At 45.7% G+C, this 23,110-nt stretch overlaps 1 protein-coding gene across 2 annotated transcripts; it reads left to right on the forward strand.

Moving 5' to 3' along the window:
• The first annotated feature begins 4,416 nt into the window (after positions 1-4,416).
• LOC311119438 (phosphatidylinositol 4-kinase beta-like) lies at positions 4,417-22,943 on the forward strand. 2 transcript variants are annotated; one of them, XM_084194131.1, is made up of 13 exons: positions 4,417-4,566; positions 10,183-10,919; positions 11,029-11,397; positions 16,517-16,744; positions 16,825-17,052; positions 17,200-17,309; positions 17,432-17,536; positions 17,664-17,787; positions 18,008-18,121; positions 18,730-18,881; positions 19,473-19,605; positions 20,939-21,059; positions 21,290-22,943. In XM_084194131.1, the coding sequence occupies exons 2-13, from the start codon at positions 10,206-10,208 to the stop codon at positions 21,469-21,471; spliced, it is 2,580 nt and encodes an 859-aa protein (XP_084050257.1). In that variant the 5' UTR covers positions 4,417-4,566; positions 10,183-10,205; the 3' UTR covers positions 21,472-22,943. The 2 variants fall into 2 exon arrangements, with proteins under 2 accessions (XP_084050257.1, XP_084050258.1); XM_084194132.1 differs by lacking the exons at positions 20,939-21,059; positions 21,290-22,943 and adding an exon at positions 19,759-19,857 and having other exon boundaries at positions 4,481-4,566.
• The last annotated feature ends 167 nt before the right edge of the window (positions 22,944-23,110 follow it).

A 23,110-nucleotide genomic window follows, 5' to 3' on the forward strand; every position in this document is an offset into this window, starting at 1 on the left:
AAAATATAATTGCTATCAGCACGGCAATACTATTTTCATGCCAGGCTTGGTCATACATGTGTGTGACGGTGGAAATTCCAGAGTGGACAAACTCTCAACCCTCCACTCCACACGAACACACCCAAGAAGCACCATGGTCTGAGGCAACAGTACTTCTAGGTCTGGGGCAACAGTACTTCTAGGTCTGGGGCAACAGTACTACTAGGTCTGGGGCAACAGTACTTCTAGGTCTGGGGCAACAGTACTTCTAGGTCTGGGGCAACAGTACTTCTAGGTCTGGGGCAACAGTACTACTAGGTCTGGGGCAACAGTACTTCTAGGTCTGGGGCAACAGTACTTCTAGGTCTGGGGCAACAGTACTACTAGGTCTGGGGCAACAGTACTTCTAGGTCTGGGGCAACAGTACTTCTAGGTCTGGGGCAACAGTACTACTAGGTCTGGGGCAACAGTACTTCTAGGTCTGGGGCAACAGTACTTCTAGGTCTGGGGCAACAGTACTACTAGGTCTGGGGCAACAGTACTTCTAGGTCTGGGGCAACAGTACTTCTAGGTCTGGGGCAACAGTACTACTAGGTCTGGGGCAACAGTACTACTAGGTCTGGGGCAACAGTACTTCTAGGTCTCAGGAGAGCAGTAATGATGCACCGCTACATCCGCTTCCCTTCGACATCCTCCTTCTTCTCCTGCAACCGCAGCAGCCAGGCAGAGCACGACTGTGTGATCCAAGTCAAAGCACTGTGACAAAGTGGGAAACCCCTCACAACATACTGAAGAAGCATACTATTGACCCATAAAAGGCATTTCTGTATCTGGGGCAACAGTGCTTCTACATCTCTGGAAGCTTCCAGCGATTCACTTAAATCAAATCAAATCAAATTTTATTGGCCACATGCGCTGAATACAACAGGTGCAGACATTACAGTGAAATGCTTACTTACAGCCCTTAACCAACAGTGCATTTATTTTTAACAAAAAGGTAAAAATAAAACAACAACAAAAAAAGTGTTGAGAAAAAAAGAGCAGAAGTAAAATAAAATAACAGTAGGGAGGCTATATATACAGGGGGGTACCGGTGCAGAGTCAATGTGTGGGGGCACCGGCTAGTTGAGGTAGTTGAAGTAATATGTACATGTGGGTAGAGTTAAAGTGACTATGCATAAATAATTAACAGAGTAGCAGCAGCGTGAAAGGATGGGGTGGGGGGGCAGTGCAAATAGTCTGGGTAGCCATGATTAGCTGTTCAGGAGTCTTATGGCTTGGGGGTAGAAGCTGTTGAGAAGTCTTTTGGACCTAGACTTGGCACTCCGGTACCGCTTGCCGTGCGGTAGCAGAGAGAACAGTCTATGACTAGGGTGGCTGGAGTCTTTGACAATTTTGAGGGCCTTCCTCTGACACCGCCTGGTATAGAGGTCCTGGATGGCAGGAAGCTTGGCCCCAGTGATGTACTGGGCCGTACGCACTACCCTCTGTAGTGCCTTGCGGTCGGAGGCCAAGCAGTTGCCATACCAGGCGGTGATGCAACCAGTCAGGATGCTCTCGATGGTGCAGCTGTAGAACATTTTGAGGATCTGAGGACCCATGCCAAATCTTTTCAGTCTCCTGAGGGGGAATAGGCTTTGTCGTGCCCTCTTCACGACTGTCTTGGTGTGTTTGGACCATGATAGTTCGTTGGTGATGTGGACACCAAGGAACTTGAAGCTCTCAACCTGTTCCACTACAGCCCCATCGATGAGAATGGGGGCGTGCTCAGTCCTCTTTTTTTTCCTGTAGTCCACAATCATCTCCTTTGTCTTGGTCACTTGAGGGAGAGGTTGTTATCCTGGCACCACACGGCCAGGTCTCTGACCTCCTCCCTATAGGCTGTCTCATCGTTGTCGGTGATCAGGCCTACCACTGTTGTGTCGTCGGCAAACTTAATGATGGTGTTGGAGTCGTGCCTGGCCATGCAGTCATGGGTGAACAGGGAGTATATGAGGGGACTGAGCACGCACCCCTGAGGGGCCCCCGTGTTGAGGATCAGTGTGGCAGATGTGTTGTTACCTACCCTTACCACCTGGGGGCGGCCCGTCAGGAAGTCCAGGATTTGCAGAGGGAGGTGTTTAGTCCCAGGATCCTTAGCTTAGTGATGAGCTTTGAGGGCACTATGGTGTTGAATGCTGAGCTGTAGTCAATGAATAGCATTCTCACGTAGGTGTTCCTCTTGTCCAGGTGGGAAAGGGCAGTGTGGAGTGCAATAGAGATTGCATCATCTGTGGATCTGTTGGGGCGGTATGCAAATTGTAGTGGGTCTAGGGTTTCTGGGATAATGCTGTTGATGTGAGCCATGACCAGCCTTTCAAAGCACTTCATGGCTACAGACGTCAGTGCTACGGGTCGGTAGTCATTTAGGCAGGTTATCTTAGAGTCCTTGGGCACGGGGACTATGGTGGTCTGCTTGAAACATGTTGGTATTACAGACTCAGTCAGGGACATGTTGAAAATGTCAGTGAAGACACTTGCCAGTTGGTCAGCACATGCTCGGAGTACACGTCCTGGTAATCCGTCTGGCCCTGCAGCCTTGTGAATGTGGACCTGCTTAGAAGTCTTACTCACATCGGCTATGGAGAGCGTGATCACATAGTCATCCGGAACAGCTGGTGCTCTCATGCATGCTTCAGTGTTGCTTGCCTCGAAGCGAGCATAGAAGTGGTTTAGCTCGTCTGGAAGTCTTGTGTCACTGGGCAGCTCGCGGCTGTGCTTCCCTTTGTAGTCTGTAATAGTTTTCAAGCCCTGCCACATCCGACGAGCGTCAGAGCCAGTGTAGTACGATTCAATCTTAGTCCTGTATTGACTCTTTGCCTGTTTGATGGTTCGTCGGAGGGCATAGCGGGATTTCTTATAAGCGTCCGGGTTAGAGTCCCGCTCCTTGAAAGCGGCAGCTCTACCCTTTAGCTCAGTGCGGATGTTTCCTGTAATCCATGGCTTCTGGTTGGGGTATGTACGTACGGTCACTGTGGGGACAACATCATCGATGCACTTATTGATGAAGCCAGTGACTGATGTGATGTACTCCTCAATGCTATCTGAAGAATCCCGGAACATGTTCCAGTCTGTGCTAGCAAAACAGTCCTGTAGCTTAGCATCTGCGTCATCTGACCACTTTTTTATTAACCGAGTCACTGGTGCTTCCTGCTGTAGTTTTTGCTTATAAGCAGGAATCAGGAGGATAGAGTTATAGTCAGATTTGCCAAATTGAGGGCGAGGGAGAGCTTTGTATGCGTCTCTGTGTGTGGAGTAAAGGTGGTCTAGAGTTTTTTTTCCTCTGGTTGCACATTTAACATGCTGGTAGAAATTAGGTTTCCCTGCATTAAAGTCACCGGCCACTAGGAGCGCTGCATCTGGATGAGCGTTTTCCTGTTGATTTATGGCCTTATACAGCTCATTCAGTGCAATCTTAATGCCAGCATTGGTTTGTGGTGGTAAATAGACAGCTATGAAAAATATATATGAAAACTCTCTTGGTAAATAGTGTGGTCTACAGCTTATCATAAGATACTCTACCTCAGGTGAGCAAAACCTTAGCCATCCGCTATGACACATTTCTACATCTCTGGAAGCTTCCAGCAATGCACTTAGCCATCCGCTATGACACATTAAACAAGTGTATAATAATGAAAGGTATATTATCAATACTCTGGTAAAGGATAGGCCTATGTCAGTGGAGGCTGTTGAGGGGAGGACGCTCATAATAATGCCTGGAATGGAGCGAATGGAATGGTATCAAACACATGGAAACCATGGAAACCATGTGTCTGATGTTGTTGATACCTTTCCACTTATTCTGCTCCAGCCATTACTCCGTGCCCGTCCTCCCCAATTAAGGTGCCACCAACCTCCTGTGGCATATGTATAATACACTGGTAGCATACAGTAGAGTGGACCCTACTCTTTTCATCAATTACTCACTTTTGGATGTAGCTAAAATTGTACAAGTTCTTCATTTTGGATGTAGCTAAAATTGTTCTTCATTTAGCAATTTTCCATGTTTTACAACAATATGAATAACAGTTATTGTAGAGTAGTTTGTCATAATGCACAAATATATTTTATACAGGCACTAAACAGGCAGCCCTAGAAAGTGTGATTATTGTCAGGAAACAGAGATCATGGAGCATGTATTGAGACAGTGTGGGCAGTATCAGAGGAAAATGGAGAGGATGAGATCTAGTATGAGGGAGAAGAGGATACAGGAAATTAGTTTAAATAGTATATTGAGTAGAACGTCATTAGATATAGTCTCAAATATTTTGTTATCTTTTTTAAGAGCAACGGGGCTGGCAGGTAGGATTTAGTTTCTCCCTGTCTCTGGCCCACACTCCAGTTCAGAAGGTGGCGGTAATACACCATAACGTTGGATGCCAACCGCCAATAAACCCCATTGAAGAAGAAGAAGAATAACAGGCAGCCTGTCTGTCACTTCTCCAAGAAGTTGATCAGAGAACTCCGGACTGAACGCATTCTAAATGGACCAGAAACATTGGAGATAAAAATAAACTTTAATAGCTAACCAGCCAACACAATTTTAAGGTATGAGTTATGTTTCTGCGTGTTTATAGCACTCGATGAGTGGCATAGGTTTCAAGGCAACGAGGAGTTTGATACGCAAGTTAGCCACTAAGCTAGCTAGTGTAGCTACTTATGTGATAGCAAGCAAACTAGCTAATCCCTCAGGTTTAGGTTACTCTACTAACGTTAGCAGCCAGTGACTAGCTAGCTAGTCAGCTATTAACTTGGTAGCTAGCTATTAGATAGAAAAACACCCGAGTAAAGAATTTGTCATAATGGTTAATTTAGCTACGATGATAAGACCGTTATTTATTGTCATCATCGTTTAAAGAAGATATGAGGCTAACGTTAGCTAGTTTAGCTAGCTACATCTGACCACCAAGAATGAAAGGGAGGCGGCTGTAGCTAGCTAGCTAAAAGAACGTTTACTAATGTTAGCTACCTAGCAAATAAGCTAGCTAGTTAGGTAGAAAATCAAACACTAACTAGCTATCGTTACTCATCTGAAGCGAGTTAGCCATCTCTCTATCTAACGTTAGCATTCTAGTAAATGTTTTGCCAACGTTAGCTACTAGCTAGCAAAGTTACTTTCAACAGTTGGCATCTGCAGCATATTTATAACGTTAACCACACGTGCCAAATGTTTGTATACCTACCTCCATGACACACCCCTTGCTTGGGCGGTGTTGGCTGGCTAGACACCTGTATGAATCTGTTGGGACTGTTAGGAACTGCTAGGATAACGGTACTTGTCCATGCTTCTTGAAACGGCTAATTCAACAACAACTTGCTGCAGCCAGCTAGCAAATGGTTCATTCAAATTCCATCTGCTGAACACTGTAAACATACCTGACACTTCTGTTCTACACCCACCAGCCCTTTCAGGGTTTTTTCTCCATTGTGCGATGCTAGTCCTATATCATTTTTCAGCATATTGAACAAAGAAAAAGACTGATGGATACTAGCCCAGTGAGGAAGTACTTTGCTCCGCCACCCACACAAGTATTATACAGCAGGACCAGTGTTACACTGCACCCATTCATCTCAATGATCGAGGCCTTTAGCCCACATTGTTGATGCAACAATGTGAAAAATGTATTGGTTTCATTTTAGTAGTCGTGAAGTTTCTGGTAGATCCATGTTCACTTTCTGTGTTCCATGATGGATGGCTTGTGATGGGGTGCTATTAACCATGTTGAAGAAAACCTCTGTTATCCTTCAGGTCTCAGAGAGACAACCCTCTCTCTCCCTGCTTTGGGCCTGTAGTGCATGGCACTAGGTAGTGGTGCTAATCTGCTCAGTAAAATTAGCAGATGTGTCTGGCCGTGTGTGTTACATGGCAGGGCCTGCCGGGACACTGTGACCTCACTCAGTCAAACGAACACGTTCATAGATGGGACAGACAGATGAACAGTGACACACAGACAAGACCATTGGCCTACATTCACAGACAGTAGGCTATATGCTAGCTGACTGATGGGCGGACGGACACCCACACAGATTGTCAGATCCGTTTTACACACTGAGCACTTTGTTCCACTTAGTCCAAACCTGATTCCTGTTCAATGTAAATGCTATATGAAGGAGCGAAGGGCTGTGTTTTGCAGACTTGTGGCCTGTCAAGGGCTGTTGCGGTGACCATATTACCGCCACACTGGCAGTCGTGTCATGACTGCAGTAAAATTCCATGTGACCGTTGAGTCATGGTAATCTCTGTTTATGTTCTCTGGACATGCGTTGATAGTACCCAACTCGCTAATGACCATCAGGTTGCTAATGGCCTGGTATTCAGGGCACTACTGTCCCTCTAACCACTACGACATCGATGCAAATGCAATCGAAAATCGCATAAAAAAAGTATCAAAACAGTATAGTGCTTTTAAAACTGACTTCACTGGTGATTGATCAATTTGAAGAAAGAAGTTCAACAACAGGTTGAAACTGAGTGGAAAACATGGTCGTTGTGGATGTTGTTTCAAAGCCTAACACAACAAAATGGACAGCGCTTTCTAAGGTGATGGTTAATTCAAAACAACCATACGCATATTAGAGCTTATCCATAGGCTTCTATTATGAGCCCAATCCCAAAACAAAAACAGAATTAAAATAATGATTGTGCCGTTGTACAATACATAACCTACCGCATATTACACATGGCAGAAAAACGTAAAACAAACTGATTTATGGTGTCTTTGGTACATAATTGGTCTAGCCTATACTCCAAAATCAAACAAATTCTAGTAATCGCCTTTTGGTGTGGGCTGAATTATTATGCATACTGGATGGACTGGTTACCTTATGCTAGGCTCCAATATTTCTATCCATGAGTCTGGGAGAGAACGTATAGGCCTAGGCGATGCTGTTGGTTCCTTGATTGTGCAGGGAGGCTTACATAGTTAGCCTACAATTATAGTGAATTTTTATTTGATTTTGAAATAGCCTAGTAATAGGGCATTAAAACATATATTTTAATAATGAATAGGCTGACAGATTACCATGAGCTACATGCTCCTCAAATAGTGGTTGATGTGTGGAGTGAAATAACTGGAGTAGCCTACCCGGCATGATTGAAGAATTTACTGTCAGGAAAGCGGCCTCCAAGTAGCTTTTTTTTTGCGACTTTCTCAAATCATCAATAGCCTATAATCTCATCATGCAGCCCATATATGTTTTGATTTCTAAGACATTCTAAGGTTTGTACCATTCACAGCTAAAGTTTCCAAATAACTCTAAATCTAGCGTATAGGACCTGTTTCAAATTATCACTTTTACGCTCAACATAGCCACTTCATATGCGCACTCACTCCGGAATGGGAAAAATATAATTTATATTTTATTCAATTATATTCTTCATACTATAATTAAGCAATAAGGCACAAGGGGGTGTGTTATATGGCCAATATACCACGGCTAAGGGCTGTTCTTAGCCACGACGTATCGCGGTGTGCCTGGACACAACCCTTAGCCGTGGTATATTGGCCATATACCACAAACCCCTGAGGTGCCTTATTGCTATTATAAACTGGTTACCAATGTAATTAGAGCAGTAAAAATACATGTTTTGTCATACCCATGGTATACGGTCTGATATACCACGGCTGTCAGCCAATCAGCATTCAGGGCTCGAACCAATCATATAATATAAAATAATGGCACAGGATTTATAAGCATATATTTTCTGCTAAATGAACAAGCCTACAGCCTATGGCATGGCGCCAGATAACATAGTGTTCTGTTCTTCTGAAATACATTTTCTTCATATCATGTTTCTTAAGACCTGCCTAAAATATATAATGGATTTATTTTGATTGTGTATATTAAATAGATCTATTAGACTTTGTAAAAATGTAGACATTCCAAAGGCGCGCATTAGGGGCTTTTATGCGGCTTGTATGCATGGAGGTCTGGATATGCGAAACGTGTTTGTTAATTAACGGTCAATTACCGTGAGACCGGCAGTCTTTTGCATGAAGATAACCTGCTGACAAAATGTCATGACCGCCACAGCCTTAGGCCTGTCACACGTTGAGTGCAAAAATAATAATAATAATGATGAAACCACTCTGTTTCCTATTCTCTCTCTCACTCTACCCCCTCCCCTTCATAATCCTCTCCTCCCCACCTCTCTCTCTCACTCTACCCCCTCCCCTTCATAATCCTCTCCTCCCCACCTCTCTCTCACTCTACCCCCTCCCCTTCATAATCCTCTCCTCCCCACCTCTCTCTCACTCTACCCCCTCCCCTACATAATCCTCTCCTCCCCACCTCTCTCTCTCACTACCCCCTCCCCCCTTCATAATCCTCTCCTCTCCACCTCTCTCTCTCACTCTACCCCCTCCCCTTCATAATCCTCTCCTCCCCACCTCTCTCTCACTCTACACCCTCCCCTTCATAATCCTCTCCTCCCCACCTCTCTCTCACTCAACCCCCTCCCCTTCATAATCCTCTCCTCCCCACCTCTCTCTCTCACTACCCCCTCCCCCCTTCATAATCCTCTCCTCCCCACCTCTCTCACTCTACCCCCTCCCCCCTTCATAATCCTCTCCTCCCCACCTCTCTCACTCTAACCCCTCCCCTTCATAATCCTCTCCTTCCCACCTCTCTCACTCTACCCCCTCCCCTTCATAATCCTCTCCTCCCCACCTCTCTCTCTCACTCTACCCCCTCCCCTTCATAATCCTCTCCTCCCCACCTCTCTCTCTCACTCTACCCCCTCCCCCCTTCACAATCCTCTCCTCCCCACCTCTCTCACTCTAACCCCTCCCCTTCATAATCCTCTCCTTCCCACCTCTCTCTCACTCTACCCCCTCCCCTTCATAATCCTCTCCTCCCCACCTCTCTCTCTCACTCTACCCCCTCCCCTTCATAATCCTCTCCTCCCCACCTCTCTCTCTCACTCTACCCCCTCCCCCCTTCATAATCCTCTCCTCCCCACTTCTCTCTCACTCTGCCCCCCCCTTCATAATCCTCTCTTCCCAACCTCTCTCTCACTCACCCTACCCCCCCTCCCCTTCACAATCCTCTCTTTCCCACCTCTCTCTCTCACTCTACCCCCTCCCCTTCATAATCCTCTCCTCCCCACCTCTCTCTCACTCTACCCCCTCCCCTTCATAATCCTCTCCTCCCCACCTCTCTCTCACTCTACCCCCTCCCCTTCATAATCCTCTCCTCCCCACCTCTCTCTCTCACTACCCCCTCCCCCCTTCATAATCCTCTCCTCTCCACCTCTCTCTCTCACTCTACCCCCTCCCCTTCATAATCCTCTCCTCCCCACCTCTCTCTCTCACTCTACCCCCTCCCCTTCATAATCCTCTCCTCCCCACCTCTCTCTCACACTACCCCCTCCCCTTCATAATCCTCTCCTCCCCACCTCTCTCTCTCACTACCCCCTCCCCCCTTCATAATCCTCTCCTCTCCACCTCTCTCTCTCACTCTACCCCCTCCCCTTCATAATCCTCTCCTCCCCACCTCTCTCTCACTCTACACCCTCCCCTTCATAATCCTCTCCTCCCCACCTCTCTCTCACTCAACCCCCTCCCCTTCATAATCCTCTCCTCCCCACCTCTCTCTCTCACTACCCCCTCCCCCCTTCATAATCCTCTCCTCCCCACCTCTCTCACTCTACCCCCTCCCCCCTTCATAATCCTCTCCTCCCCACCTCTCTCACTCTAACCCCTCCCCTTCATAATCCTCTCCTTCCCACCTCTCTCACTCTACCCCCTCCCCTTCATAATCCTCTCCTCCCCACCTCTCTCTCTCACTCTACCCCCTCCCCCCTTCACAATCCTCTCCTCCCCACCTCTCTCACTCTAACCCCTCCCCTTCATAATCCTCTCCTTCCCACCTCTCTCTCACTCTACCCCCTCCCCTTCATAATCCTCTCCTCCCCACCTCTCTCTCTCACTCTACCCCCTCCCCTTCATAATCCTCTCCTCCCCACCTCTCTCTCTCACTCTACCCCCTCCCCCCTTCATAATCCTCTCCTCCCCACTTCTCTCTCACTCTGCCCCCCCCTTCATAATCCTCTCTTCCCAACCTCTCTCTCACTCACCCTACCCCCCCTCCCCTTCACAATCCTCTCTTTCCAACCTCTCTCTCACTCACTATACCCCCCCCCCCCTTCATAATCCTCCCCAGTGGGAGTGCGGTGAGCGGCCGTGATGGGTGACACGGAGCTGGGGCTGTCTGCTGCACAGCCAGAGGAACTAGAACCGCAGAGCTCCTCCACAGCCTCCTCCTCTCTGTCCATCTCCTCCTCTCCCTCCCGCTCTCTGCCCTCCTCCCCTTCCTCTGGACACTACCACCACCAGCAGACCCCCAGTCCCAGCCCCACTCACAGCGATGGTCCAGCCACCTCCAGCCCACCCCTGGACGTCATCTCAGAGGGCGTGGGCGAGCTGACCCTGGTCATCGACCCCGAGGTGGCCAAGATGGCCTGCCAGGAGGTGCTGCAGAAGGTGAAGTTCCTCAAAGGCAAAAGTGAGGGGTCAGGGTCTGGGTCTGACGGTGGCAATAGCACGGACCACACACTGGTCAACGGGACTGTATATACAGAGCCTATCAAGCCCCCAAAAATCCCTGGGGAGGAGGACTCTGAGGCACTGCCTCCAGGCTCGGTGAAAAGTGCGCGGCGGCGCCAGCGACACAACCCCTCCAAGCAGTCGTGGTTGCTGCGGCTGTTTGAGTCCAAACTCTTCGACGTGTCAATGGCCATCTCCTACCTACACAACTCCAAGGAGCCGGGTGTGCAGGCCTACATTGGCAACCGCCTGTTCAGCTTCCGCCACGAGGAGGTGGACTTCTACCTGCCGCAGCTGCTCAACATGTACATCCACATGGACGAGGACGTGGGAGACGCCATCAAGCCCTACGTGGTGCGTATGTTACTGCCCTGAATCATCTCCGTGGCTAGCTAGTCATAAGAGTTAGAAATGTATCCTTTCTAAAGCCCCTTTCACATCAAATGATTTATTTTCCCCATAGGTGCACCGCTGCCGTCAGAGTATCTCCTTCTCGCTGCAGTGTGCCTGGCTGCTGGGCGCCTACTCCTCCGACATGCACATCTCCACACAGCGACACTCACGCGGTACCAAGCTACGCAAACTCATCTTCTCCGACGAACTCAAACCAGCCGCGGTCCGTGCCCGCCAGCCACTGACGTTGACCCCCTTCTGCCCACTTCCGACCGTTGCGCAATCCCTGCATGGGCACGGCTTGGGTGGGGAGCACGGTCTGTCGCCTACCAAGCGCACGCATCAGCGCTCCAAGTCGGATGCCACGGTCAGCATCAGCCTGAGCAGCAACCTGAAGAGGACCGCGAGCAACCCCAAGGTGGAGAGCAACCAGGACGAGGTGTGTACTGGGAGTATATACAAGTTTTTGTTTTCCACCAAGTCAGTTTGTTTCTCTGTATCTTGGCCGGTATCTCTCAAAGTGGGATAGCTAACTTTGGAAGCAACTGCTTGGGGTCCAACGGGGCGGGGGGGCGACACACAGTCCAGCACCCTTACGCTGTAGCGGTTATCACCAAATAGGCCCAAAGATGACATGATATTGAGGTGAGGGGTCAATGGAATGCACATATTCCAGACAGAGCACAGAATAATACTTCCTCTTCTGTCTCTGTATAGAAAGTGTCATGGCTACATATCCACAGAGACTCACACGTGGTCCTGTGTAGCTCAGTTGGTAGAGCATGGCCAGGGTTGTGGGTTCGATTCCCATGGGGGACCAGTATGAAAATATATGCACTCACTACTGTAAGTTGCTCTGGATAAGAGCGTCTGCTAAATGACTAAAATGACAAAAATGTTGAAGAGAGGACCTTTGACCAATGAAGCTCTATCTATATGTGTCTGTGTCCGTGCATGCATGCGTGTTCGTGACTACCACACCAAACTTAATCAGCAGTTCAGTTTCAAGCTCAGTGATTTCCCTGTAGTCACGTCCTCCTTTCTCTCTTAGCTCCCTCTTCGGTTTACGTTGGCATCATGACACCCTTACAATGTTATACAAACATGGAGACACTGTTACTGTAGGGTCACAGTGCCTCTATAAACACCATGCCCAAAGCTCTCTATTGAGGTCTGGTATTATCTTGATGATACTAGTTCACTATGGTGACTGACCATGTGGTGACATCATCAGTACTCGGCTATTAACCTGGTAGCTATTGGATACAAAAACACCAGCGTAAAGAATTTGTCGTAATGGTTAATTTAGCTATGATGATAAGACCGGTATTTCTTGTCATCGTCGTTTAAGGAAGATGGGTAGCTAACGGTTACATGCACACAATAATACGATTATTGTGAATAATCAGATTAATATAATAAATTAAAAACGTTTACATGCTTTGCAAAAATAATGATTTCCCTAATAATCCTGTTTCCATGGACACATCTGAAATCAGGCTACCTGATGGGACTTTGATAAAGCCGAAAATCGCAAAAGAAGGAAGCTTGCGCTGCTCGTGCTAGCACATGCACAGATCAAATACACTGCTATAACAAATCATTTGAAAGATTGCTCAGAAAACCAGGTATTTTAATCGGCGTATGCTTGCTTCGATTATGACCTTACGTCGATTTAAAATAAGCAGAGTGAGGTGTTTATATGACTAATGCCTTACTCAGCCTACTGCCAGAATCAGTTTAGTATCTAATTATTAGTGTGCATATAAACGTACTCAGTGATTCAGTCATCACCACTACAGGGTATTGGGCACTCAAGGACTGTCCCTGAAACTGCAGAGCTGTCATTATGTAAAAGGAAGTAACCTCTCCTGACCTCAGCCAGATATGCTCTGATATGGGATATTACCTAGGACTATGCAGTCTTCTCATGCATGAGAAGGGTCTGTTATATAACATTTGAACACTTTAAGTTGTTGTTTAGTTAGTTGTTGGATACACAATTAAACATTGGGGTACAAATCACTTCATGAGTCACTGATACACCAGTTCGGTTCCTTTAGTCATCAATGAGTCATTGACACAACTTCCTTCCTGTTCTTATAGAGGTACCCAAAACACAATCTTCCCACTCTCTTATTAAGACTACTATAGAGACATACTGCCCCATCATTTACCTTTACATCTTAGTCATTTAGCAGACGCTCTTATCCAGAGCCACTTACAGTTAGTGAGTGCATACATTTTCATACTGCCCCCCCCCCGTTGGGAAACGAACCCACAACCCTGGCGTTGCAAGCGCCATGCTCTACCAACTGAGCTACAGGGGACAGTTGGGCCATGATGGGCCAAGCTACAGTTGGCCCATCATGGAGTGGATAATACGATGGCGCCAGGTCAGAATCAATTCAGGAAGGGAATTGAAATATTCTGTTAAGTGATGGGCCAACTTCATGTCATCGGGCAGCAGAAAATGCTTTCTCAGTCTCACATGTGACCTTCTGCAAAGGGTGGTGAACAATAAAGTGTGAAGGAAGACTGCTATCGCGCATCACTGTTGTTAAGCTGGGTGTAAAGTTCAAGGTGTCTAGTGTGGAATCTATTTACAGTGCCTTCAGAAAATATTCACACCCCTTGACTTTTCCCCCAGTTTGTAAAACAAATTCTGAAAAATAAAACACTAATATATCTTGATTACATAAGTATTCAACCCCCTGAGTCAATACATGTTAGAATCACCTTTGACAGCTATTACAGCTGTCAGTCTTTCTGGGTAAGTCTCTAAGAGCTTTGCACACCTGGATTGTACAACATTTGAACATTATTCTTTTAAAATTCTTCAAGTTCTGTCAAGTTGGTTGTTGATCATTGCTAGACAGCCATTTTCAAGTCTTGCCATAGATTTTCCAGCTGATTTAAGTCAAAACTGTAGCTAGGCCACTCAGGAACATTCAATGTCATCTTGGTAAGCAACTCCAGTGTATATTTGGCCTTGTGTTTTAGGTTATTGTCCTGCTGAAAGGTGAATTTGTCTCCCAGTGTCTGTTGGATAGCATACTGAACCAGGATTTCCTCTATGATTTTGCCTGTGTTAGCTTTAAGCCATTTCTTTTTATCCTAAAAAACTCCCTAGTCCTTGCCGATGACAAACATACCCATAACATGGTGCAGCCACCACCATGCTTGAAAATATATAGAGTGGTACTCAGTGATGTGTTGTGTTGGATTTGCCCCAAACATAATGCTTTGTATTCATGACTTAAAGTTAATTTCTTAGCCACATTTTTTTGTAGTTTTACTTTAGTGCCTTATTGCAAACAGGATGCATGTTTTGGAATATGTTTTATTCTTTACAGGCGTCCTTCTTTTCACTCTGTTATTTAGGTTAGTATTGTGGAATAACTATAATGTTATTGATCCATTCTCAGTTTTCTCCTATCATAGCCATTAAACTCTGTAACTGTTTTAAAGTCACCATTGGCCTCATGGTGAAATCCCTGAGCGGTTTCCTTCCTATCCGGAAACTGAGTTAGGAAAGACGCCTGGAACTTTGTAGTGACTGGGTGTATTGATCCAAAGTGTAATTAATAACTTCACCATGCTCAAAGGAATATTCAATGTCTGCTTTAAAAATTGTTTTATCTACCAATAGGTATCTTTCATTTTGAGGCATTGGAAAACCTCCCTGGTCTTTGTGGTTGAATCTGTGTTTGAAATGCACTGCTCGACGGAGTGACCTTACAGATAATTGTATGTGTGGGGTACAGAGATGAGGTAGTCATTCAGAAATCTTGTTAAACACTATTATTACACACAGAGTGAGTCCATGCAATGTATTATGTGACTTGTTAAGCACATTTTGACTCCTGAATTGATTTAGGCTTGCCATAACAAAGGGATTGAAGACTTAGGCCTATTGACTCAAGTCATTTCAGCTCTTCATTTTTTATTCATTTGTACCCATTTCAAAAAATATAATTCCACTTGGACATTATGGGGTATTGTGTGTAAGCTAGTGACCCAAAATCTCAATTGAATCCATTTTAAATTCAGGCTGTAACACAACAAAATGTGGATAAAGTCAAGGGGTGTGAATACTTTCTGCAGGCACTGTATCTAGAAGAGTTTGGACTCTTCCCAACATCACTCCTCCTCCCCCTGGTTAATGTGTAGTGAGACATTGTCTGTTGTGAGTAACCATTCAGAAACACCGGACGTCACTAGACTTTCATGAAGGAAGATTTTCTCTTTATTCCTTTTTTTACTTTCACTGCTCTTTTCTTTCTCTTAATGTCTTCCTTGTCCTTGCTTCTCCAAGCTCTATAGAGAGCTTTCATCTCTCTCTCACTTTCCTATTTTCTGTTCCCCTGCTCTGTGACCTTTAGTGTCATGTGACGGTGTTAGTAGTAGTTCACCCAGACAACAGTGATCATGGAAGATCTGCAGTTATGTGTTGTCACTCCTCACGACAAGACCCTGGAATGCACAGGCACACAATGCAGCCTCTTCCCATTCACTGGGGCGTACAGTCTGTTAGTACTAATCAAGGAGAGTACCTAATTATGATTGTTGTTGCTGATTTTAAGAAAAATAAAACATTGTTAATGTTCTTATTTTACCCTCCACCCCCTTTCCTTTCCTTACTTTGTACTTTAACCTGTCACCTTTCCCAGGATCTTAGCTCCAGCTCAGAAAGTCTTGATTGTTAGACTAAGACTGGTGCAGTAAGTTAACGGCCTCCATCACCACATACTTATGTGGTGCATTCTGGGATGATGGCTGCCTGTCTCCATTGGCAGCTGGGGTGTAGACTACTCTCTGTATGTGAAGTGAGGAGTCGTAAGTAAGCATGTATCTCAATATGCAACTTTGGGCTCCAGAGCTAAAAAGCCCTCAGGGGTCATTGATGGCAGCAGTGGGATCCGTTCGTCATCGCTTTTTTGGTCAGTTGTGTATCTATCATTGTTATGGGTGCAGATTGTGATACATGCTTATAAACCTCCACTCTAATGGTTTAATTTTCTATTTTTCCTGTTTTAGGATAAAATATGTGTGTATGACGTTTTGGGGCTTGTGTAAACTTTGACTTTGCTAAACCACTGCTGAAATAATTTAGCCTCAAATGAATGATTTGCTAATGGTTTCAAGTTCTGGTCTTTCTTGTTTCAACTAGTCTTATCTTCTGACATTTGTGTCAAGTTGGTTGCTGAAGTGTGTCAGCTTTTAAAAGGCTATTTTGAGACTACAGGCGATTATACACATTTGCTCACTTGAATCAGCTGTAATAATGGGCCCTGACTCCTGAATCATTTCTAACAAACTTGACACAAATGGACCAGCGGCTCATGGCTGTATATCTAAGTTGCTATTGTAATTTCACAAGGGAGTGGTGCTCTGATTTCCCAACTCTCTGGGGGTCAACATGAGAAGGTGTGTTGTGTTGAGAGTATTTGGTTCCAACACAACACTGAACTATTATTACAAAACACTATTCCTCCAAAAGGTCATTATGTTCATACATCTTATTTACTCTTGCCGTGCTTCCTCCTCCTCTGTAGCCAGTACGTCTGGCACCCCAGAGAGAGTTCATCAAGTCCCTGATGGGCATTGGGAAGCGGCTGGCCACGCTGCCCACCAAGGAGCAGAAGACGTCCCGGCTCATCTCGGAGCTGTCGCTGCTCAACCACAAGCTGCCCGCCCGCGTCTGGCTGCCCACCGCCGCCTTCGACCACCACGTAGTGCGCGTCCCTCACACACAGGCTGTGGTGCTCAACTCCAAAGACAAGGTGGGGGGAGACACACACACAGTGTAGAATGAGACGATGCACCAATTCAAACATGTAAACAATCACCTCTACCTCATCAGGCGCCATACCTCATCTATGTAGAGGTTCTGGAGTGTGAGGACTTTGAGACCTCCAACGTTCCGTTGCGGATCTCCGAGACGAGGATCCGCAGTACGCGCTCAGTGGAGAACCTTCCAGACTGCGGCATCACGGCGGATCAGCGCGCCGGGGGCTTCTCAACAGTTCACAACTACGATGAGGATAACGAAGCCTGGTCTGTGGACGACATCGGGGATCTGCAGGTGGAGGTAGGGGTCAGGAGCCAAACATTTTAGGTGGTACCCACCCTTATCAGTTAGTGAAGGAGTGTTGTAAACCCTTGTGTTTTCACACCTCTCTTGTGGGCTGTAGACTCACTCTCTCCCCTGTTCTTTCCCTCTTCTCTGTTTTCCCAGCTCGCAGAGTTCCACACCAACAGCTGTGACAACATCTCCCAGTTCTCAGTGGACAGCATCACCAGCCTAGACAGCAAGGAGCCCATCTTCATCGCTGCTGGAGACATCAGGTACAGAGGAATAGCTTTGGGTGGTATATTGTAGTCTTTCAAACTGTTATGTATATGATGCTTCTTCAGTAGTGTTCCTCTTGTATAACAGTGAGAGTGTGTTTCTTCCCCCCTCTACACAGGCGCCGGCTCTCAGAGCAGCTAGCTCACACACCGACCACATTCAAGCGAGACCCAGAGGACCCTTCAGCAGTGGCTCTCAAGGAGCCGTGGCAGGAGAAGGTTCAGTGCGTACACAATCCCTGCAGTGGACCATGGAGGTGTTGCATGCCTCGATTGTAACCTCAAGGCTAGAGGAAAGGTTTGAGCTTTGCTAATTGTATGTTCCTGTACTTTTTGTGTTCTTTTGAACAGGCGGATAAGGGAGGGTTCCCCCTATGGTCACATCCCTACCTGGCGGTTATTGTCAGTCATCGTCAAGTGTGGCGACGACCTTCGGCAAGAGCTCCTGGCCTCTCAAGTGCTGCAGCAGCTCCAGGTAATTATGGACACTCTAGCTCCAACTCCACATACACAGCAAAGATGAGCTTCTCTTTCCACATATCCACACCCAGTATTTACACTACAGTAATAATATAATAATATGCCATTTAGCAGACGCTTTTATCCAAAGCAACTTACAGTCATGCGTGCATACATTTCTGTATGCATGTATATACTTTATCTGTACTAATCATGTACCTCTCTCCCTCTCCCAGATCATCTGGGAACAGGAACGTGTGCCTATCTGGATCAAACCCTACAAGATCCTGGTGATCTCCTCTGACAGCGGCATGATTGAACCCATAGTCAATGCAGTGTCCATCCACCAGGTGAGCGGGCTCAGAAAGGCTCCAACAAAATCACACACAAAAACAAACTTAGCTATTAGTAGTATTTAACATTACTATTTGAGAACATTACTCTCACAAAACCTTTCCCTCCTCAGCCAGCTAGATCAATACCTTTTCTTCCAGATATTAGGCTTCTAGCGGCAGGTAGCCTAGCGGTTAGGGCGTTAGCGTTGGCCCAGTAACCGAAAGGTCGCTAGTTCGAATCCCCAAGCTGACAAGGTGAAAAATATGTTGATGCGCCCTTGAGCAAGGCACTTTACCCTAATTTCTCCAGGATCACTGTTGATAATGCCCTGGCCGTGACCCCACTCTCCGAGAGTGTCTGAGGGGGAGTTGGGATATGCAAAAAAAAAAAATATATATATATATAAGCACCCACCAAATTATTATTAAATATGTCCTGTAAACTTCAAGGAGTTGGTCTGATGGGAATCCGTGATGTCATCGCCCCGCCCCCCCGTGCTATGTCATGACTGGACCACCTATTAAAATGTGCCTATTGTTAAGTAAATCAGCGGTTAAAGGAGGTGAAAAGGTGACTGGAATGGGACTTTAAATGTTAAAGTTATCTGTTATCCCTCCGCCAGGTGAAGAAACAGAGCCAGATGCCTCTGCTGGACTACTTCCTGCAGGAACACGGTACCCACACCACTGAGGCCTTCCTCACGGCCCAGCGCAACTTTGTTCAGAGCTGTGCAGGCTACTGTCTCATCTGCTACCTTCTGCAGGTCAAAGACAGGTCAGACACTCCCACTACGCCCTCTCATTCACTCCTTTATCCTCTTTCATCGCTTACATCCTGATCACTCTCATCTCGTTCCCCTCTTTCTTTCTGACCATTTCTGTTCTCTCATCTCGTTCCCCTCTTTCTTTCTGACCATTTCTGTTCTCTCATCTCGTTCCCCTCTTTCTTTCTGACCATTTCTGTTCTCTCATCTCGTTCCCCTCTTTCTTTCTGACCATTTCTGTTCTCTCATCTCGTTCCCCTCTTTCTTTCTGACCATTTCTGTTCTCTCATCTCGTTCCCCTCTTTCTTTCTGACCATTTCTGTTCTCTCATCTCGTTCCCCTCTTTCTTTCTGACCATTTCTGTTCTCTCATCTCGTTCCCCTCTTTCTTTCTGACCATTTCTGTTCTCTCATCTCGTTCCCCTCTTTCTTTCTGACCATTTCTGTTCTCTCATCTCGTTCCCCTCTTTCTTTCTGACCATTTCTGTTCTCTCATCTCGTTCCCCTCTTTCTTTCTGACCATTTCTGTTCTCTCATCTCGTTCCCCTCTTTCTTTCTGACCATTTCTGTTCTCTCATCTCTCCTCCTGTCATTTCTCTCCAGACACAATGGCAACATCCTGTTGGACGCCGAGGGCCACATCATCCACATAGACTTTGGCTTCATTCTGTCCAGCTCGCCCCGCAACCTGGGCTTCGAGACCTCTGCTTTCAAGCTCACCAGCGAGTTTGTAGACGTGAGTTAAATGACAGGAACACTAATTGGACATTCTGATTCAGATTTGCACTCTGTTGAACCAGGAGTAAAGCAGAGGTTTGAAACACTTTGCCATCTTGAACAAAGCAAATGGATTATTACAACAGTTGTTCTTGTGACTGCCTCTCTCTAGGTGATGGGAGGTCTGGATGGAGACATGTTTAATTACTATAAGATGCTCTGTCTCTCTAGGTGATGGGAGGTCTGGATGGAGACATGTTTAATTACTATAAGATGCTCTGTCTCTCTAGGTGATGGGAGGTCTGGATGGAGACATGTTTAATTACTATAAGATGCTCTGTCTCTCTAGGTGATGGGAGGTCTGGATGGAGACATGTTTAATTACTATAAGATGCTCTGTCTCTCTAGGTGATGGGAGGTCTGGATGGAGACATGTTTAATTACTATAAGATGCTCTGTCTCTCTAGGTGATGGGAGGTCTGGATGGAGACATGTTTAATTACTATAAGATGCTCTGTCTCTCTAGGTGATGGGAGGTCTGGATGGAGACATGTTTAATTACTATAAGATGCTCTGTCTCTCTAGGTGATGGGAGGTCTGGATGGAGACATGTTTAATTACTATAAGATGCTCTGTCTCTCTAGGTGATGGGAGGTCTGGATGGAGACATGTTTAATTACTATAAGATGCTCTGTCTCTCTAGGTGATGGGAGGTCTGGATGGAGACATGTTTAATTACTATAAGATGCTCTGTCTCTCTAGGTGATGGGAGGTCTGGATGGAGACATGTTTAATTACTATAAGATGCTCTGTCTCTCTAGGTGATGGGAGGTCTGGATGGAGACATGTTTAATTACTATAAGATGCTCTGTCTCTCTAGGTGATGGGAGGTCTGGATGGAGACATGTTTAATTACTATAAGATGCTCTGTCTCTCTAGGTGATGGGAGGTCTGGATGGAGACATGTTTAATTACTATAAGATGCTCTGTCTCTCTAGGTGATGGGAGGTCTGGATGGAGACATGTTTAATTACTATAAGATGCTCTGTCTCTCTAGGTGATGGGAGGTCTGGATGGAGACATGTTTAATTACTATAAGATGCTCTGTCTCTCTAGGTGATGGGAGGTCTGGATGGAGACATGTTTAATTACTATAAGATGCTCTGTCTCTCTAGGTGATGGGAGGTCTGGATGGAGACATGTTTAATTACTATAAGATGCTCTGTCTCTCTAGGTGATGGGAGGTCTGGATGGAGACATGTTTAATTACTATAAGATGCTCTGTCTCTCTAGGTGATGGGAGGTCTGGATGGAGACATGTTTAATTACTATAAGATGCTCTGTCTCTCTAGGTGATGGGAGGTCTGGATGGAGACATGTTTAATTACTATAAGATGCTCATGCTGCAGGGCCTGATAGCAGCACGTAAACACATGGACAAAGTCATCCAGATAGTGGAGATCATGCAGCAAGGTAATTACTCTTAATTCTTACCTTGTCCTAACACACAACTATGTGTCAGTCATGACATTTCTCTCTTGTCCTAATCTGTATATTAGTCATGTTATCTTTAGCTTTAGTTAGTCATGAAAAGCAGCTTTAACTTTGAGGAAAGTTCTTTATCGATAAGTACAATTGGTCATTATAAGTACCAAACCGTACTACACTGTACATCCTCAGTGCCCCTCTATTCTCCCTCCCAGGCTCCCAGCTGCCCTGCTTCCACGGCTCCAGCACCATCCGGACCCTGAAGGAGCGTTTCCACATGAGCCTGACGGAGGAGCAGCTGCAGGTCCTGGTGGAGCAGATGGTGGACGGATCCATGCGCTCCATCACCACCAAGCTCTACGACGGCTTCCAGTACCTCACCAACGGCATCATGTGAACGTGTGTGTACAGGACGTGTGTGTGTGTGTGTGGAAAGGATACATGAGTGTGTATGTTTCTAAATGTGCAGTGGACATACATGGACTGGACTGGAGAGGCCACACCACTGGCAAAGACCACTCACCCCCATACCTCTACGGACAGAATACGTTCGGTTATAGTTCTCTTTCTAACACAACCTCAACCTTGGACTGATGTCTTTGCTCACAGGATTCAGACTGAAGACAGGAGAGGTTTCAGCTGTGAAGATTTTCCTCTTTTGATATTTCCTTTTTGTTTGTGTTGTCTGTTTTATCCTTTTTTTTATATCTTTCAGTTTGCTTTGTTTTCTCAAAGAGGAATCTGTTCTGTTTCTCCCCCTCTCTTCAGTATGTAATGGTACAGTAATGACCTGTGCCTCCAGATATTCATGACACTCACAAGCCCTTTAACTCAATCTGTCTCACCCCAGTGTGTGAGGCTGTTCAGTCTCCATATTTACCATCTCATTCCCAACTCTATTATAGTGGCTTTCTCTACACTTTCTCAGTCATGGAATGAACACTCTTACCGAAATGCTTAGGAACCAGCTCTGTTCCCCTGTCATTGGAACGCCATACTCACGACTGTTCTTGGTTGTTGAGGAGTGACATTGTTTGCTAGATGCACATAGTTCCCTCAAAATATGATCCTACAGTAGTGGGTTGGAATGAGGTAGCTCCACGCTACCAATGTATCTTCTATCAACCTAATTTCTTCTGGAAGCTTTTGTTCATCACTTTGTATGAAGGGACATGACGCATTCAACTGTGAAGACGTGTATTTATGCCTGGTATCATTTTGGAGGAAGAAGAAGAATGAGAGTCTACTGCTGTCTATGTATTGAGTGACTGGTACTCGGAATGGTCTGAATACACATTTACATTGACATTTAGCAGACGCTCTTATCCAGAGCGACTTAGTGAGTGCATACATTTTCATACCAAGGACACCAGTGTGGCTGAAGTACCTCAAAAGAACCCAGTATTTCGCAAAGGCTTTGAATATTAAGGAAAATAGTCAATTCACGAATGGTTGGCTTAAAAGTGTTCAACGTTTCATATTCAGAATACTTTTGGGATCGAGGTTGATAAGGATAGGGTCTATGGACTATGGCTGATTTTCTGTGTTTTAGGGCGGGATAGAGATACAAAACCTTATCCTGTTCTCTGTTTCATCATGACAGTTTTATTTCCATCCACTACTCCACATTCATCTCAATAGAAGCTGGATTTTCACCCCTGTTCCAGAAGTCTGAATATGAAAGGGCAAACTAATTACAAGCTAGAATCCTAATTAACTTTATTTCTCCCAACCGTTTTTCTACTACCTTAGTGTTTTTGTCAATCCTTTTATTTCTTTATGACCTGTTATTTAATGGACCAGTTGTTATGATCATGTGACCTCCCTTAACTTGCAAATGTTTCTTTATAATAAAATTAAGTTGTCTCAGTCAGGCTGTTGAAAATGACATTTTTACCTGCCCGAATATTCAATACCTTACTATCTACTACAACTACTACTTGCCACCTCAGTACTTGGGTGATAGGCTTAGAATTTTTTATTTATTTAAACATTCTGGAGTTAAATAAAATACTGCTTCACCTATCATGGGGAGC

Source organism: Coregonus lavaretus, assembly GCF_964263955.1.
Source record: "Coregonus lavaretus genome assembly, contig: HAP1_SCAFFOLD_1994, whole genome shotgun sequence".
NCBI classification, from domain to species: domain Eukaryota; kingdom Metazoa; phylum Chordata; class Actinopteri; order Salmoniformes; family Salmonidae; genus Coregonus; species Coregonus lavaretus.

Coding starts and splice junctions, on each gene's coding strand:
- LOC311119438 (XM_084194131.1), top strand. CDS start 10,206: ATGGGTGACACGGAGCTGGGGCTGTCTGCTGCACAGCCAGAGGAACTA. Junction 17,053..17,199: donor TCGGGGATCTGCAGGTGGAG/GTAGGGGTCAGG, acceptor CTGTTTTCCCAG/CTCGCAGAGTTCCACACCAA. Junction 18,122..18,729: donor ATGCAGTGTCCATCCACCAG/GTGAGCGGGCTC, acceptor TCCCTCCGCCAG/GTGAAGAAACAGAGCCAGAT.